The 17,001-nt window shown below is 42.0% G+C and overlaps 1 protein-coding gene across 1 annotated transcript in view; it reads right to left on the reverse strand.

Moving 5' to 3' along the window:
• The window catches only part of LUZP1 (leucine zipper protein 1), an 89,622-nt gene that overhangs the window by 3,181 nt on the left and 69,440 nt on the right, over positions 1 to 17,001 (reverse strand). Inside the window, exons 3-4 of the mRNA XM_044286766.1 lie at positions 13,679 to 16,741; positions 5,562 to 5,732 (exon numbers count right to left, since the gene is read on the reverse strand). Of these exons, the coding sequence (XP_044142701.1) occupies positions 5,589 to 5,732; positions 13,679 to 16,600 (3,066 nt within the window). The 5' untranslated portion in view covers positions 16,601 to 16,741 and the 3' untranslated portion in view covers positions 5,562 to 5,588. The remainder of the gene's footprint in view (positions 1 to 5,561; positions 5,733 to 13,678; positions 16,742 to 17,001) is intronic.

Consider the following 17,001-nt stretch of genomic DNA (forward strand, 5'->3'; position numbering starts at 1 on the left):
TCGATTTTCAGAACCATCAGGGGAATCGGGCAGTGTCTCATTTCCCTTGCAGTGCATTTGCAGCAGTTCTCCAGTCTGGCTAGTGGATATAGGTTTCAAATAGGGGGACTGTCCACTCCGATAACCAATGTAACCCAGAGGATAACCTGTTTCTGGCAACAAATCCCTAGATAGACAACTTCATAGACCACATTGGTGTAATTTCTTTCGTAACTGCACCGGATAAACAACCCTCAAAGTGCCAATCAGTAGGTAGGCACTAGTAAAGCTCTTTCACCGATTAACCAAAACTAGTCTACTCACATTGCTTTTTTAATGACTGAAAGATACATGTCAAACAGCGACACAAATGCCAAATGGGAGAGTTTTAAATCAATTATATTGTATGTTCTTCTAGGTAACAAGTACACCCCAACAAGCCTTACAGCTACTGTTGTAAATGGCAATAAATACCAAAAAAGGGAATTTTGGAATATAAATCTGAGCAGCCATCTTTAGCTTTGGAAAATTACCACAAAAAGGTAATAAATCGGCTAAAATACAAAATGTATGGCAGGTAGACAAAGAAAGCACAACCTATCCCAAAAAAAGTATGTAAATGCTAAATAGGTTTGCCACCACTGATCTAGGACCTCCTAGATAATGGTAATGAGGAGTTGGTTGCTGGGGTTCAAGTGAAAGCTGAGCTACTAAATATGTTCTTTACAGAAGAGAGTAGCTGATGAGCTGATGAAGGTGGTGCCAGTGCTGTTAACCAGTAACATAGTTAATTGGCTGAATGTAGATGTGGCTGAAGCTAAGGCTGGGTTCACATATGAGTTGTGAACTCTGGTAAAGGAACAGACTACTGGAGTTCACCGTATAGGCATAGCCGGATACTGCCGTGCACCACTGGATACCATTGACTATAAAAAGGGATCAAAATGGGGATCTGGCCACATTCCAGCATAAATGCTGGCCAAAAATAGTACACGCAGTATTTTTTGATCAGCTGAAAGCCGGCATTTATACCGGATCCCTATTCAAATCACATTATAGTCAATGGGATCTGATGGTGCACGGCAGCATTCAGCTGTGCCAGATATAGTTCACTCTGGCAGTCTGTTTTTCTACTGGAACAGACTACTGGAGTTCACAACGCTTATGTCAACCCGGCTTAGGGCTCTTTCACACTTGCGTTGTCCGGATCCGGCGTGTACTCCACTTGCCGGAATTACACGCCGGATCCGGAAAAACACAAGTGAACTGAAAGCATTTGAAGACGGATCAGTCTTCAAAATGCGTTCAGTGTTCCTATGGCAGCCAGGACGCTATTAAAGTCCTGGTTGCCATAGTAGTAGTGGGGAGCGGGGGAGCAGTATACTTACAGTCCGTGCGGCTCCCGGGGCGCTCCAGAATGACGTCAGAGCGCCCCATGCGCAGCATGGCACGCATGGATGACGTGCCATGCTGCCCCGCTCCCCACTACACTTTACCATGGCTGCCAGGACTTTAGCGTCCCGGCAGCCATGGTAACCATTCAGAAAAAGCTAAACGTCGGATCCGTCAATGCGCCGAAACGACGTTTAGCTTAAGGCAGGATCAATTGGCATTAATTCTGGATTCGGCCTTGTGGCAAGTCTTCAGGATTTTTGGTCGGAGCAAAAAGCGCAGCATGCTGCGGTATTTTCTCCGACCAAAAAACGTTCCGGTCCGGAACTGAAGACATCCTGATGCATCCTGAACGGATTTCTCTCCATTCAGAATGCATTAGGATAAAACTGATCAGGATTCTTCCGGCATAGAGCCCCGACGACGGAACTCTATGCCGGAAGAAAAGAACGCAAGTGTGAAAAAGCCCTTAGGTTGAAGTAAATGTATACAAGGCTCCAGGTACAGATGGATTACACCCAAAAATCAACTCTGTTCAGTTATTGCTGTGACCCTGTTCATAATATTTATCGATTTTTTTTAATGAATGGTACAGTGCCAAGTGCCTGGCGTAAAATGCTCAATTTCAATAAGTGATTATTTTTTTCTGACTCCAAATCCTCTCTAGCCACCCTGCATGTTTCACTCAGTCTCACACAGTCCCTTTAAGGTCTATACAGTGGATATAACACGTCTACACATCCCTGTTAAAATGTCAGGTTTCTGTGCTGTAAAAAAATTAGACAAAAATCATTTTAGAACTTTTTCCACCTTTAATGTGACCTATAAACTGTACAACTCAATTCAAAAACAAACTGAAATCTTTTAGGTGGAGGGAAGAAGGGAAGAAAAAAAATATAACAATAAAATATGGTTGTACAAGTGTGCACACCCCTAAACTAATACTTTGTTGAAGCACCTTTTGATTTTATTACAGCACGTCCAGTTCTTGGTGATGTCACTGTTGTGCCATATTTTCTCCACTTGATGATGACTTCACTGTGTTCCATGGTATATCTAATGCCTTGGAAATTCTTTTGTACCCTTCTCCTGACTGATACCTTTTAACAATGAGATCCCTCTGATGCTTTGGAGCTCTCTGTGGGCCATGGCTTTTGCTGTGGGATGTGACTAAGAAAATTTCAGGAAAGACCAACTAGAGCAGCTGAACTTTATTTGGGGTTAATCAGAGGGACTTTAAATAATGGCAGGTGTATGCCGACTCCTATCTAACATGATTTTGAATATGATTGCTTAAAGGGGTTGTCCGGGTTCAGAGCTGAACCCGGACATACCCTTATTTTCACCCCGGCAGCCCTCCTGAGCCTGGCATCGGAGCATCTCATGCTCCGATGCGCTCCCGTGCCCTGCGCTAGATCGCGCAGGGCACAGGCTCTTGTGTTTTCAATAACACACTGCCGGGCGGTAACTTCCGCCCAGCAGTGTGTTCGGTGACGTCACCGCTCTGAGGGGCGGGCTTTAGCTCTGCCCTAGCCGTTTTACTGGCTAGGGAAGAGCCAAATCCCGCCCATCAGTGCCGGTGACGTCACCGGGGTTCCTGTCAGCCCCATAGAGAGCCCGGTACGTCACCGGAACTCAGAAAAATGCCTTTGCCCTGTGCGATTTAGCGCAGGGCAAAGGAGAGCATCGGAGCATGAACTGCTCCGATGCTCATGTCAGGGGGGCTGCCGGGGTGAAAATGGAGGGATGTCCAGGTTCAGCTCTGAACCTGGACAACCCCTTTAATTCTGAATACAGCTACATCCCCAGTTGCACACTTATGCAACCACATTATTTATTTCTTTATTTTTACTTCCCTCCACCTAAAATATTTCAGTTTGTTTTTCAATTGAGGTGTACAGTTTATAGGTCACATTAAAGGTGGAAAAAGTTCTGAAATGATTTATCTTTGTATAATTTTTTTACATCATAGAAAGCTGACATTTTAACAGGGGTGTGTAGACTTTTTATATCCACTGTAGGTTTAAAGATTTGTTTGTAAGTGGATTGAAAACAGGCTTAATGACTTTATCCTGAGAATTGAGGTAAATAATTCATACACTGAATGGTCCCCAGTGACAAGTGGTGTACCCCAAGGTTTAACATTTATTAAGGATACGCTGGATGGATAAATAGCACTGTTTCGGCTTTAGATGACACCAGGCCATATAGTACTGTGCAGCCTATGGATGACACTCAGATGTTACAGGTGCTTTGAATGCTCCACTTGGCAAACAAGGTTCAAACACAATGTGGATAAATGTAAAATTACGCATCTTGGTAGTAATAATGTCTGTGCATCATATGTCCTAGGGGGAGTACCACTGGAAAGGTTAGTTGTAGAGAAGGATTTGGTTGTCCTTGTAGATCATAGACTAAATAACAGCATACAATCTCAATTATTTGAATGCAGTCATGTAGTTCTTTTCTGGTTTGATGAAAAAGAAGCCCTTGAGTTAGAAAGTACAAAGACGACCAGTTAAACTGATAAGGAGCAAAGATCTTTGTAAAGAAGAAAGATTAGTCTTGGAAAGTGGGATCTAAGGGGAGGGACAAAAGTATACAGTGAAAAGCTTCACCTCCCCTCAAAAGACAAGGGGGGGCACTGCATTCATCTGTAGAGAAAAAAGGTTCAATCTCCAGAGGCGACAAGGCTTCTTCACCATAAGAACTGTGATTTTGTGGAATTGTCTCTTTTGGTATCTGGTTGCAGCAAGGATGGTTGATTGCTTCAAAAAAGGCTTAAAGAGGACCTTTCATGGGTCCAGACATAATGAAAAAAGTAGCAGGTTATGTAGGGCATAGTGCAGGGATGTAATATCGCTTACTAATTTGTCTGGGCGCCGCTCCGTTTGCCCCCTGGGCCCCCTATTCACTTTTCCCGCCTGGTATGCTAATTAATAGCATCTGTACAGGTAGGAGGAGACTGCCCTGTTTCTAAATGGGCGTCTCCTTCTCCCTGGCTGTAGCGCTGTCCAATCACAGGAGAGCATCACAGCTAGGGAGAAGCTGAGTTTTTTTTCCTCCCTGACTGTGACGCTCTCCGCTGTGATTGGACAGCGCTACAGCCAGGGAGAAGGAGACGCCTATTGAGAAACAGGGCAGTCTCCTCCTCCTTGTACCGATGCTATTCATTACCATACCAGGCGGGACAAACTAGTAAGTGATATTACATCCCTGCACTATGCCCTACATAACCCGCTAGTTATTTCATAATGGCTGGACCCATGAAAGGTCCTCTTTAAGGCCCCTTTAGAGTGCCCGATGTTCTAGCAGATTATCGCTAATGAGCATTCGTAGAAAGGTTTGCTAGCGATAATTTGCCCATTTAAAAGGTGTTGCCGATTATTCTTGACCATGATGAAAGTTAACCTCATAGACACGTCATTTCTTAAAGCCATACTAGGTATATTAAGCGATTTACTATTTTTTTGGGGTACCACAGGTAGATAACATTCTTCATTATTCTTTTAGCGCAGGGAGCCTGCAGTCAGCTTCAATACTCTGAGTTATACTAATTTGGGGCTAACCATTTCACTACCAAGGACGCATGTCAAACGATGCCTTAAAAAATGTAGGTGCAATATTTGGGTACAGCATCTCTCTCCTTGTAAAATTCTCTTTATGTTATCATCCCCCCCCCCCCCCCCCCCCAACAAAGAAGACGTATGTGTGCCCCCTCTGGTTGTCCCACTGAGTTCTGGATATAAAGATACGTGCAGGTGAATATTGACATAAGTAGCATGTATGAACTCTGCACACCCTGAGCTTTTATTTTTAGGGCGATCTGTGTGTCTCAGGCACTGCTTAGGTCAGTCTTTTAGCCACTAACATGAATTTTACACAATGTTATGCTTTGATACAAAACTGCATGAAGGCATCTACTCTGAAAAAAGTAACCTTATGGGGGAGTAGGGATATTATAATTTTTCTATTTCAGAATCCAGTTGAAAACTGTCCTGGCAGCGAAAGGGTTACATAAAAGACCAGAGGAAGAATTCCATTCTATTCACAATATCATGGCAAAAATGCTGGTCAGCCAGTTCATTTAACAATATAGCTTACAGGTCTTGGCAGACATTACAGTTTATACATAGGCTGGGACGACAGTCTAAGTATACCCTAACATTTACTGTGCTGGCGTTGTATACCTTATTATTCCAGTATACACTGACAATTTAGTGCTCTAACTGCCGGATCCGTTCCTCCACCATGCTCCTTTGATGCCTCTGGTTTGTACTTGCACTTTGCTTCCATCCTGTGGAGTCTGATCTATACATCTTTTCACTGGAATATTTTCTTCTGGAATTGAAATTATCATCCTGGGTGGAGAAAGAAAGCACCATTAGAAAAACAGCAAAAGGAGGGGTGTTGAGCGAAGCGGAATTCGGTCAGAAGTTTCACAACGAAGCCAAATTTCTTTGCGCTTTGTGGTAAAGAATAAGGTTTTCCTAAAATGGTTGCTGTTTCATACAGCACCCGTAGCTCATGTCAGGACATTTAACACTTCGGATACTGTGGTCAATCCTGACCACAGCATCAGAGCATGAGAAAACTGCACCGGCTCCCACTGGCAACGATCGGAGGAGCTGGAGTGTGTTTGCATCAGCCACTGCCAATGAGAATGACAGGACGCTGCTGCATAGTGTTTCCTATGGAGCTTCTGTCTGTAACAGGGCTCCATAAAGAAACTAGTACATTTCTCAGACTACAATGCTAAAAATGCTAATGCAAAGTATAAAAAATATATATATACCCTATATATGCCCTCATTGTCTAATAGGTGCGGGTCCCACCTCTGGGACCCGCACCTTCAATGCGAACAAAGCGGGGAAATGAATGGAGGGCGCACTGTGCATGCACCCTCCATTCATTTCTATGGGGCTGCTGAAAATAGCTGAGCGCTGGCTCAGCTATTCCGTCTGCCCCATAGAAATTAATGGGAGCAGGGGCCGCGCGTGGGAAATCTGGGGTCCTCAAGCCACAGTTCTCCCCACTCCGTTCTCGTTGTAGGTGCAGGTCCCAGAGGTGGGACCCGCACCTATCAGACAATGGGGGCATATCGTAGCGATATGCCCCCCATTGTCTGTGATGGAAATACCCCTTTAACCACTTCAGCCCCGCTAGCTAAAACCCCCTTCATGACCAGAGCACTTTTTACACTTCTGCACTACACTACTTTCACCGTTTATTGCTCGGTCATGCAACTTACCACCCAAATGAATTTTACCTCCTTTTCTTTTCACTAATAGAGCTTTCTTTGGTGGTATTTCATTGCTGCTGACATTTTTTGTTATTAATCGAAATGTAACGATTTTTTTGCAAAAAAATGAAATTTTTCACTTTCAGCTGTAAAATGATGCCAAAAAAACGACATCCATATATAAATTTTGCGCTAAATTTATTGTTCTACATGTCTTTGATAAAAAAAAAAATGTTTGGGCAAAAAAAAAAAAAATGGTTTGGGTAAAAGTTATAGCGTTTACAAACTATGGTACAAAAATGTGAATTTCCGCTTTTTGAAGCAGCTCTGACTTTCTGAGCACCTGTCATGATTCCTGAGGTTCTACAATGCCCAAACAGTAGAAAACCCCCACAAATGACCCCATTTCGGAAAGTAGACACCCTAAGGTATTCGCTGATGGGCATAGTGAGTTCATAGAACTTTTTATTTTTTGTCACAAGTTAGCGGAAAATGATGATTTTTAGTTAAATTTTTTTTTTTCTTACAAAGTCTCATATTCCACTAACTTGCGACAAAAAATAAAAAATTCTAGGAACTCACCAGGCCCCTCACGGAATACCTTGGGGTGTCTTCTTTCCAAAATGGGGTCACTTGTGGCGTAGTTATACTGCCCTGGCAATTTAGGGGCCCAAATGTGTGAGAAGTACTTTGCAATCAAAATGTGTAAAAAATGGCCTGCGAAATCCGAAAGGTGCACTTTGGAATATGTGCCCCTTTGCCCACCTTGGCTGCAAAAAAGTGTCACACATCTGGTATCGCCGTACTCAGGAGAAGTTGGGGAATGTGTTTTGGGGTGTCATTTTACATATACCCATGCTGGGTGAGAGAAATATCTTGGCAAAAGACAACTTTTCCCATTTTTTTATACAAAGTTGGCATTTGACCAAGATATTTTTCTCACCCAGCATGGGTATATGTAAAATGACACCCCAAAACACATTCCCCAACTTCTCCTGAGTACGGCGATACCACATGTGTGACACTTTTTTGCAGCCAAGGTGGGCAAAGGGGCACATATTCCAAAGTGCACCTTTCGGATTTCGCCGGCCATTTTTTACACATTTTGATTGCAAAGTTCTTCTCATACATTTGGGCCCCTAAATTGCCAGGGCAGTATAACTACGCCACAAGTGACCCCATTTTGGAAAGAAGACACCCCAAGGTATTCCGTGAGGGGCATGGCGAGTTCCTAGAAAAAAAAAAATCATCATTTTCCGCTAACTTGTGACAAAAAATAAAAAATTCTAGGAACTCGCCGTGCCCCTCACGGAATACCTTGGGGTGTCTTCTTTCCAAAATGGGGTCACTTGTGGCGTAGTTATACTGCCCTGGCAATTTAGGGGCCCAAATGTGTGAGAATTACCTTGCAATCAAAATCTGTAAAAAATGGCCTGTGAAATCCGAAAGGTGCACTTTGGAATGTGTGCCCCTTTGCTCACCTTGGCTGCAAAAAAGTGTACGGCGATACCAGATGTGTGACACTTTTTTGCAGCCTAGATGCGCAAAGGTGCCCAAATTCCTTTTAGGAGGGCATTTTTAGACATTTATATTCCAGACTTCTTCTCACACTTTCGGGCCCCTAAAAAGCCAGGGCAGTATAAATACCCCACATGTGACCCTACTTTGGAAAGAAGACACCCCAAGGTATTCAATGAGGGGCATGGCGAGTTCATAGAAATTTTTATTTTTTTTGCATAAGTTAGCGGAAATTGATTTTTTTTTTGTTTTTTTCTCACAAAGTCTCACTTTCCGCTAACTTAGGACAAAAATTTCAATCTTTCATGGACTCAATATGCCCCTCACGGAATACCTTGGGGTGTCTTCTTTCCGAAATGGGGTCACATGTGGGGTATTTATACTGCCCTGGCTTTTTAGGGGCCCTAAAGCGTGAGAAGAAGTCTGGAATATAAAGGTCTAAAAATGTTTACGCATTTGGATTCCGTGAGGGGTATGGTGAGTTCATGTGAGGGGGGGGGGGGGGGGGTGATCAATGACAGGGGGGGGGGGGGGGGTGATCACCCATATAGACTCCCTGATCATCCCCCTGTCATTGATCACCCCCCTGGTAAGGCTCCATTCAGACGTCCGTATGATTTTTACGGATCCACTGATACATGGATCGGATCCGCAAAACACATGCGGACGTCTGAATGGAGCCTTACAGGGGGGTGATCAATGACAGGGGGTGATCAGGGTGATCACCCCCCTGTCATTGATCACCCCCCCCCTGTAAGGCTCCATTCAGACGTCCGCATGGGTTTTGCGGATCCGATCCATGTATCCATGGATCTGTAAAAATCATACGGACGTCTGAATGGAGCCTTACAGGGGGGTGATCAATGACAGGGGGTGATCAGGGAGTGTATATGGGTGATCACCCGCCTGTCATTGATCACCCCCCTGTAAGGCTCCATTCAGACATCCGCATGTGTTTTGCGGATCCGATCCATGTATCCGTAAAAATCATACGGACGTCTGAACGGAGCCTGACAGGGGGGTGATCAATGACAGGGGGGTGATCAGGGAGTTTATATGGGGTGATCAGGGGTTTATAAGGGGTTAATAAGTGACGGGGGGGGGGGGGTGTGTAGTGTGGTGTTTAGTGCGACTGTACTGAGCTGCCTGTGTCCTCTGGTGGTCGATCCTAACAAAAGGGACCACCAGAGGACCAGGTAGCAGGTATATTAGACGCAGTTATCAAAACAGCGTCTAATATACCTGTTAGGGGTTAAAAAATTCGGATCTCCAGCCTGCCAGCGAGCGATCGCCGCTGGCAGGCTGGAGATCCACTCGCTTACCTTCTTTTCCTGTGAGCGCGCGCGCCTGTGTGCGCGCGTTCACAGGAAATCCCGGCCCTCGTGAGAGGACGCGTATATGCGTCATCGTGCGCAGGGCTGCCGCCTCCGGACCGCACATCTGCGTTAGGCGGTCCGGAGGCGGTTAAAGAGGACCGGTAACCACTCCTGACATGCCTGTTTTAATAGTTTCATGCATTCCCCATTGAACAACAAATCTGGAGCATCTATTCTTATTGCTCTATGTTGTGCCGCTCCTTTATTATTTCTTTTAGAAGTTGTGAATGAATTGCTAGCAGTCCGCAGTAAGGGTATAGAGGGGTGGTAACAGATTTGGGGTGTGTCCCTGCACAGACTCACTCTATCCAATTAGCACTGCTGGTGTCAGACTGTGCAGGTACACATCCCCAACTGGTTACCGCCCCTCTATACCCTTACTGCAGACTGCTAGCAATTCTTAAACATAGAGCCATAAGAACAGATGTCCAGAATTGTTATTACATGGGGAATACATGAAGCTATTAAAACAGGAATGTCAGGAGAGGTGAAAGGTCCTCTTTAAATAAAAGTGATCAAAAAGTCGTACACAATGGCATCAATGAAAAGTACAGATCGCCCTGCATAAAAATAGGCCCTCACACAGCGACATACACACACTACAAAGAAGTTATAGGGGTCAGAATACTGGTGCCGAAAAAATAAAACGGATTGTTTTCAAGGTTTTCATTATTTTATCATCAAAACGCAAGAAAAACTACACATAAAAAAAGGTATTGCTGGATTTGTACTGACCGGGAGAATGAAACTAACTGGACAGTTTTATCGTATATCGAACCTCTTAAATAAAAAATACCTGTAAAACTGTGGCAGAATTGCTTTCTTTTTTTTTACCCCATTTGGAATTTTTTCCTGCTTCCCACTATATCGTCTGGAATATTAAATTGTGTAATTGGAAAGTACAACTTGACCCACAAAAAACAAGCCCTCATACAGCTATGTGAACAGAAAAAAAAAAAAAAAAAAAAAAAAAAAAAAAAGTTATGGCTCTGGGAAGGTAGGGAGCACCAAAAAATGAAAAAACCTCCGGGTTAAAAGGGTTAATCAGCTGATTGGAGGGATGCCATGAGTTGGATTCTCATACATGGTACATTGGTGATCTAAGCATTTCAACATGCCTGATCTTTTTCTTCATCCTGGAAAGAACTGCTGCTGGGGGTAGCTGGCAATCTACTTTTCCCTACTGAACTGAATATGTACACTTAGATGAGACAAGTGATCCTGCTGAATCCTCGGCACGCTGAACTAACTAACTACCGTATATGCCGGCGTATAAGACGACTGGGCGTATAAGACTACCCCCAACTTTTACACTGAAAATATAGAGTTTGGGATATACTCGCCGTATAAGACTACCCCTTTTTCAACACACAGCAGTACATTACTGCATCCCACCACCATCCCTGGGTACCTCTGCCATCCCTGAATCCCACCACCATCCCTGGGTACCACTGCCATCCCTGCACCCCACCACCATCCCTGCACCCCACCACCATCCCTAGATACCACTGCCATCCCTAGATACCACCGCCATCCCCAGGTACCACCGCCATCCCATGGTATCACCACCATCCCTAGATACCACTGCCATCCCTGCATCCCACCGCCATCCCATGGTATCACCACCATCCCTGCATCCCACCACCTTCCTTGTCCTCCCTCCCTGCCTCCCAGACCCTAAACATGTTTCACCTATACCCTGAACATGTTTTTGTTATGTTATTCTTCATATTCACATATGCACATATGCGCCGCACTTAGATACGCCGCACGGAGATCTCGCACATGCGCAGGAGCGAGATGCGAGCGGCCGTGAGGATCTAGTGTATCCACGCTCGCCGCATGAAATCTCGCACATGCGTAGGAGCGAGATGCGAGCGGCCGGGAGGATGGCGGTACAAGGAGCATACAAGGTACAGAGCAGGGGGAGGCATACAAGGTACAGAGCAGGGGGCGGTATACAAGGTACAGCGCAGGGGGGGCATATGCCGTGGGTTACATCGCAGCTCTCAGCTGCTGGGGATACAAGGCAATAGCCCGGGCTCTCTCTGTTGATAATTCGGGCGTCCCGGCACTGCAGCGCCCGCCATACCCGGCGTATAAGACGACCCCCCACTCTATAAAATATTAGGGTGAATAGGATTTTGATACGCTTCCTGCTGAGCTGTGCCTCATGCATAGTTCAGCAGGGAGCCTACCATGGCAGGCTTTAGAAGCGTCCAGGCTGCCATGGTAACCAATCGGAGCCCCACGATTTCACTGCAGAGACTCTGATCGGAAGGCAGAGGGAGCCGCATCCCTCTGCCTTACCTCACAGATGCCACGATCAGTGTTGAACGCAGCATCTGAAGGGTTAAATGACAAGGTTCGGCACCATCGCTGTTCCCAGTCATTGCAGCAGCCTGCTCCATATAATTGCAGGCGCATGATGCTGTACATGTTCGGCATTATACATTAAGGGGTTAAGAAAAAAAACATAACTTATTTAAAAAATGGTGTAGGTTTTATTTATCTCTCTAACTTGACCAAATAAAACACTGAGTATTTCTAGGTAAGCATTAGAAAATATTTATATAGATATATGTACACCTGGCCAACAACGGGAATATACGCTAGTTAAAAAAATAAAGTCAAGAACAAACATCACTCATCTTAAACCAACATGATGCTGGTAATGCATACAATGTGTGGAGAAAAGAAAAAAAAAAAAAAAAAAAAAAAAAGAAGTATAGCGGCTCACCAGTCTCTAGTTATAGGTGCACTGTTGTAGGCTTACCCCACTGCCTTTTAATAATTTCTAAAATAAGAGATATTAACAGGCACTCAAATCACCCAGAGGACAATTATCACAGTAGATATAACTATCACAGCAGAAATAATCAATTGTCATATGTATATATAAACATTTCCTAATCAGGCACATGTCAACATGATTTATATAGCATAAATAAAATAAAAATATAAAATATTTACAAAATCAATATTAATATAATCCAGGTATTCAAATGATTAGTATTGTTAGGGGAAATTAATCGTGTTAGTTGATCCAGATAATTGATAGATGATGTTGTTCATAATTCATCTGATAATCAATGTTCATATTTAGGATAACAATAGATGGTTGATGATGTCACTTGATCCAGATTATTTCATTCAAGAATAAATGTTCATGATTATCCTTCCCCTATTAAAGTGCATACATATACATACATACATATATATAAAAAAAATTTCCTCATGACATTATAGATGGAAATTCCTTTGGGATAAATATTATCTTTATAAATATGGTTGTGCACATATACAACTTTTCTTTTGCTGATAACGGCTCAATTTCACCACATCCTCCAATAATCAAAGTTCATGATTAGAATAACAATAAATGGTCAGTGATGTTACTTGATCCAAATTATCCCATTCAAAAATCAATGTTCATGATTATCATCCCCCTCTTCAAAATGAGTATTATCAATATAATATATTTATTATATGTGGCTTTTACTGCCAGTAGCTTAACTTTACCAAATCGACGTCTTCACTGGGACAGGCCTCCCTCGTTAGCGGTGCTTCGCGCTTACAGTTAAGTCCCCTGGCTTCCCGTTTGTCAGCCAATACAAGTTGCCTTTCCCTTGGCATCCCACGTGAATCCCCTGATACAGCCAAGATATACAAGTGCAATCCCAAATCACTGGACATAACACGTGATACAGCTTGCAAAACAGCGCGCTACACCGGAGGACAGGCGAAGGTGTCAAAACACATGGGACGACACGTGTTTTGAATTGGGGGATGATAATCATGAACATTTGTTTTTGAATGGGATAATTTGGATCAAGTAACATCAATGACCATTTATTGTTATTCTAAACATTGATTATGTTGATATGCGCTTGATTAGGAAATGTGTTTATATATACATATGACAACTGATTAATTATTTTTGCTGGAATAGCTTTATCTACTGTGATAATTGACCTCAGTGTTTTTATATTATTTTTTTTTTACAATTTTAATCCTACTAATTGTTTTGTTTTTATTGTTTATTGTTGCATTAAATTATAAATTCTTAACGCAGTTCCGAGTGATTGAGTGCCTGTTAATATCTCTTATTTTAGAAATGTGTGAAAACTACTTTCAACCACAATAACAAAAAAACAACACCACCACCTACCTCAAAATTAGAACGAGTCCAAGAAGCTGGTCTTGTAGTTACAGATACATTTGGACTGTTTCTTCTTGTTAAAATTTCTGCTGCACTTAAACTACTTTGGCTCCTTTTAGAGATAAATTCGGGGGTAGTAGTATGACTGTTTCTACTTGAACTTTTATTTCTTGAATAAAACTCACTAGCACGTGATCTTGAAGGATTTTCTTCATCAAAACATGATTTTCGTCTAGTCTTGGAATCCATGTCATCCATTTCATTACCAAGTCTGTCAAGTTCCTCAGTGGAACCAAAACCTTCTTTCCTCCAAGAGCTTCTATTCGTTACACTCTTACTATCAAAATGGTTTGCTCCTCCAATTTCATGACTTTTCCAGGCGAAGGTGTCTATACTTACATCTTTTTCCTTGAATTTCTCGTTTTTATAGCTTTGGTCCAGATTCTTACTCACTTCCCTGTGATTTAATGCCATATCCTTATCTGCCACCTTTAAAATCAGATCATCTTTGTTTAAGGAGATTTCAAGTGGGATACTGATGCTGTTTTTTAGCAGTGGCTGATCATTTGCAGACAATCTAATATTACTTGTGGAAGTATGTCTTTCTTTTGTGATCTCATCTGTGTTCTTACGAGAAGACGTTTCAGATGGGTAAATTTTTATACTACTCACTTTGTTAGATGTTCTGTTCACATCGGAGCCTGACCTTCCTCTATAGTCACTCATAATTTCTTTCACTTCTTTTTCAATTATAATGGGCTTAATAACCACAGTGGACTGTAATGCCTCTCGTGGACTGCATGATCTTGGTGGCACTGCAGCGTGAGAATTTGTTTCTGTGTTTTCTAGACTATCAGAAGATATTTTCCTAGAACGTCTAGTCTCCTTTTCACTGGAGGAACTTTGATTCTCAAAAGAGGAATACCTGGTATTATCTAGACTGAACATTTTTTCTTGAGAACTTGACTGTCTTTTGGTGTGCAGTCCTAAAAGCCTAGTCCTTTTCTCAGGATCTTTGTGGTCTGGCATTTCTAAAATATGAGGTTTTTCGGGAATTTGTGGTTTTGAGGCTCTAGCTCTCGTTTTATCCCTACTATAGTAAGATCTGTGTGTACTTGAGTTCTGACTTGTTTGTGGATCGATTTCCTCATGATTTGAAATAGGTTTAGGGTTTTGTTCAACAATAACATTTATGACACTATCCTCACGTTCTAAAACACCTCCATATTTGGACAGTCTATCATAGGAGGATGTTTTTTCCACATCTCTTGCATTCATCTGCAGGTTTGAGTCAACTACCATATCAGGGTTTTCTTGAGCATTATTAAGTTCTGCGCTGAGGTTATGCATTTCTGGGTGCACTGCTAAGGTTAGCATGCTGTCCTCTGAAGTGTCACAAGTAGTTCCCTTTTCAACTTCACTTTCCAATGAAATCTCCTTTTTTGGGTAAGCTTTAACAGAATAATCCTCACCAAAAATCGGCTTTGATGTAGAACCTTTCCAGGACTTTTGTGGGGATTGTTCTTGAACAGCTGGTGGATATCGACTTAAAACTGATGGCTGATCTTTAGATTTTTTAGTGTCATTACGCACTATGCTAAAATCCTTACCAGTTAAAAAATTAGATGGCAGTAATTTGTCCTCTTTCTTCAGATTTCCAGTTGTATCAAGAGTTGACCTTGATTTTCTACTGTTTGAACTAGAGTTTGAAAGTTGTCTCCTAAGATCTGAATGTCGAACCCTTTCATTCCTCATCTGTTGAGGTGATAAATCTTGAGAAGTATATTTCGAAATGGGAGAATCAGTAGATGCAACTTTACCTCTTGTTCTGTCGTTTTTAATTCTACTTCGTGGAATTAGGTCTTCACTTTCAAGAGTCCCATTTTCAATCTCTTTATACTGACCAATTTGCCTTTGTGAAGTCTGTAATTCATTAACCAATTTGTTTTTATTCTGTTCACCAATATAGGTCTCTTGTAATTCACTGTGTTTTTCTTTAAGCCGTTTTAATTCTTGCTCAAGTCCCTCAAAGTGTTTGAGCTGATTTTTAAGTTTCTCAATTTCTTGGTTAAGTTCTTTTATTTTATTGTCTTCTTGGTACTTGTTTTTCTCATTTTCGTTGTTGCTGCTTGTCTGAATCTCAGACTGCATAATGTAATCAAATCCAACTCTTTGCAATGATTTAGAAGTTAGGCGGTTTTCAATTCTTAACTTGTTATGGTCTACATGTTGATCAGGAGATCTCTCCAAGGCATTGGATTCATTTCTACTTTGCTCTCCTGTAATTTTCCCTTTCAATTCCAATTGTTCTTTAAGTTCCAAAATTAATTTTTCATTTTGCTTTTCTCTTTCTAAAAATAGCTTCTTTTCATTAGCAAAACTAAGGCTCAAAGATTTTATTTTCTCCAGCTCACTTGTTAAAAACTGTTCAGCTTTGTCCAATTTGCTTTCAGAAGATTCCAGTTCTTTAACTCTGGTTTTAAGTACTTCCAGTTCAGAAGATAACTTCTTAGACATATTTTTTTCTTCATTCAAACTTAGGCTTAGTTGAGTACAATCACTTTTGCTCTTGTTGAAAGCCTCCTCTAGCTTCTCAAGCTCACCCATTCTTTTTTGGAGCTGCTCAATTTCCAGTTTGAGTTCTCGAGTAATATTTTCCTCATTTTCCAACTTTTCTTTTATCAGTCTACATAAATCTTCTGCTTTCTTCACTTCTTCATCTTTCCCCTCAATCTTTAGCACTCTTTTTCTCAAAGCTTCCACATCTGCTAACATGCTAGAATTACTCCCCTCTGCCTGTATAATTTTATCCTGGAGGTCGAGAACTTCATCCTCAGCTTTTTGTAAATTTCTCGTTGCTTCTTCCAAATCATCCAAACGTCGACTAAGACTTTGCAGTTTAAAACGTAGATGACGACTTGAATGCTCCATTTTATTTCCTCAACAAGAATTGAGACTCTTGAAAGAATCTTTAAGAAGTTCAACAAATTAGTTGAGGTGCCACTAGTTCCAAAATTATCATTTTTCTTCTTGATGAGCACACTCTGTAGGACATCCAGTGACCATCTTAATCTGCAGTACAAAGTAGAAAAAGCTATGTTACTTTACTTAATTCAGAATCATATAAAAAAAAAAAAAAAAAACAATATGTGTTGTGTGGTATCATATAACCAATTATACAAATATTAACATGGCATGTAAAATATTTATTTTAAAAAGTTAAATATATTTATGCTGCACCCTTTCAAATAATTATGCCGATTCTGCCACTGGCTCTCTGCAGTTGCGCCACTATGGCTCCTGTAGGGTGAGGGGGCTCTGAGTGGACTATG

This window comes from Bufo gargarizans, chromosome 3, assembly GCF_014858855.1.
Source record: "Bufo gargarizans isolate SCDJY-AF-19 chromosome 3, ASM1485885v1, whole genome shotgun sequence".
NCBI classification, from domain to species: domain Eukaryota; kingdom Metazoa; phylum Chordata; class Amphibia; order Anura; family Bufonidae; genus Bufo; species Bufo gargarizans.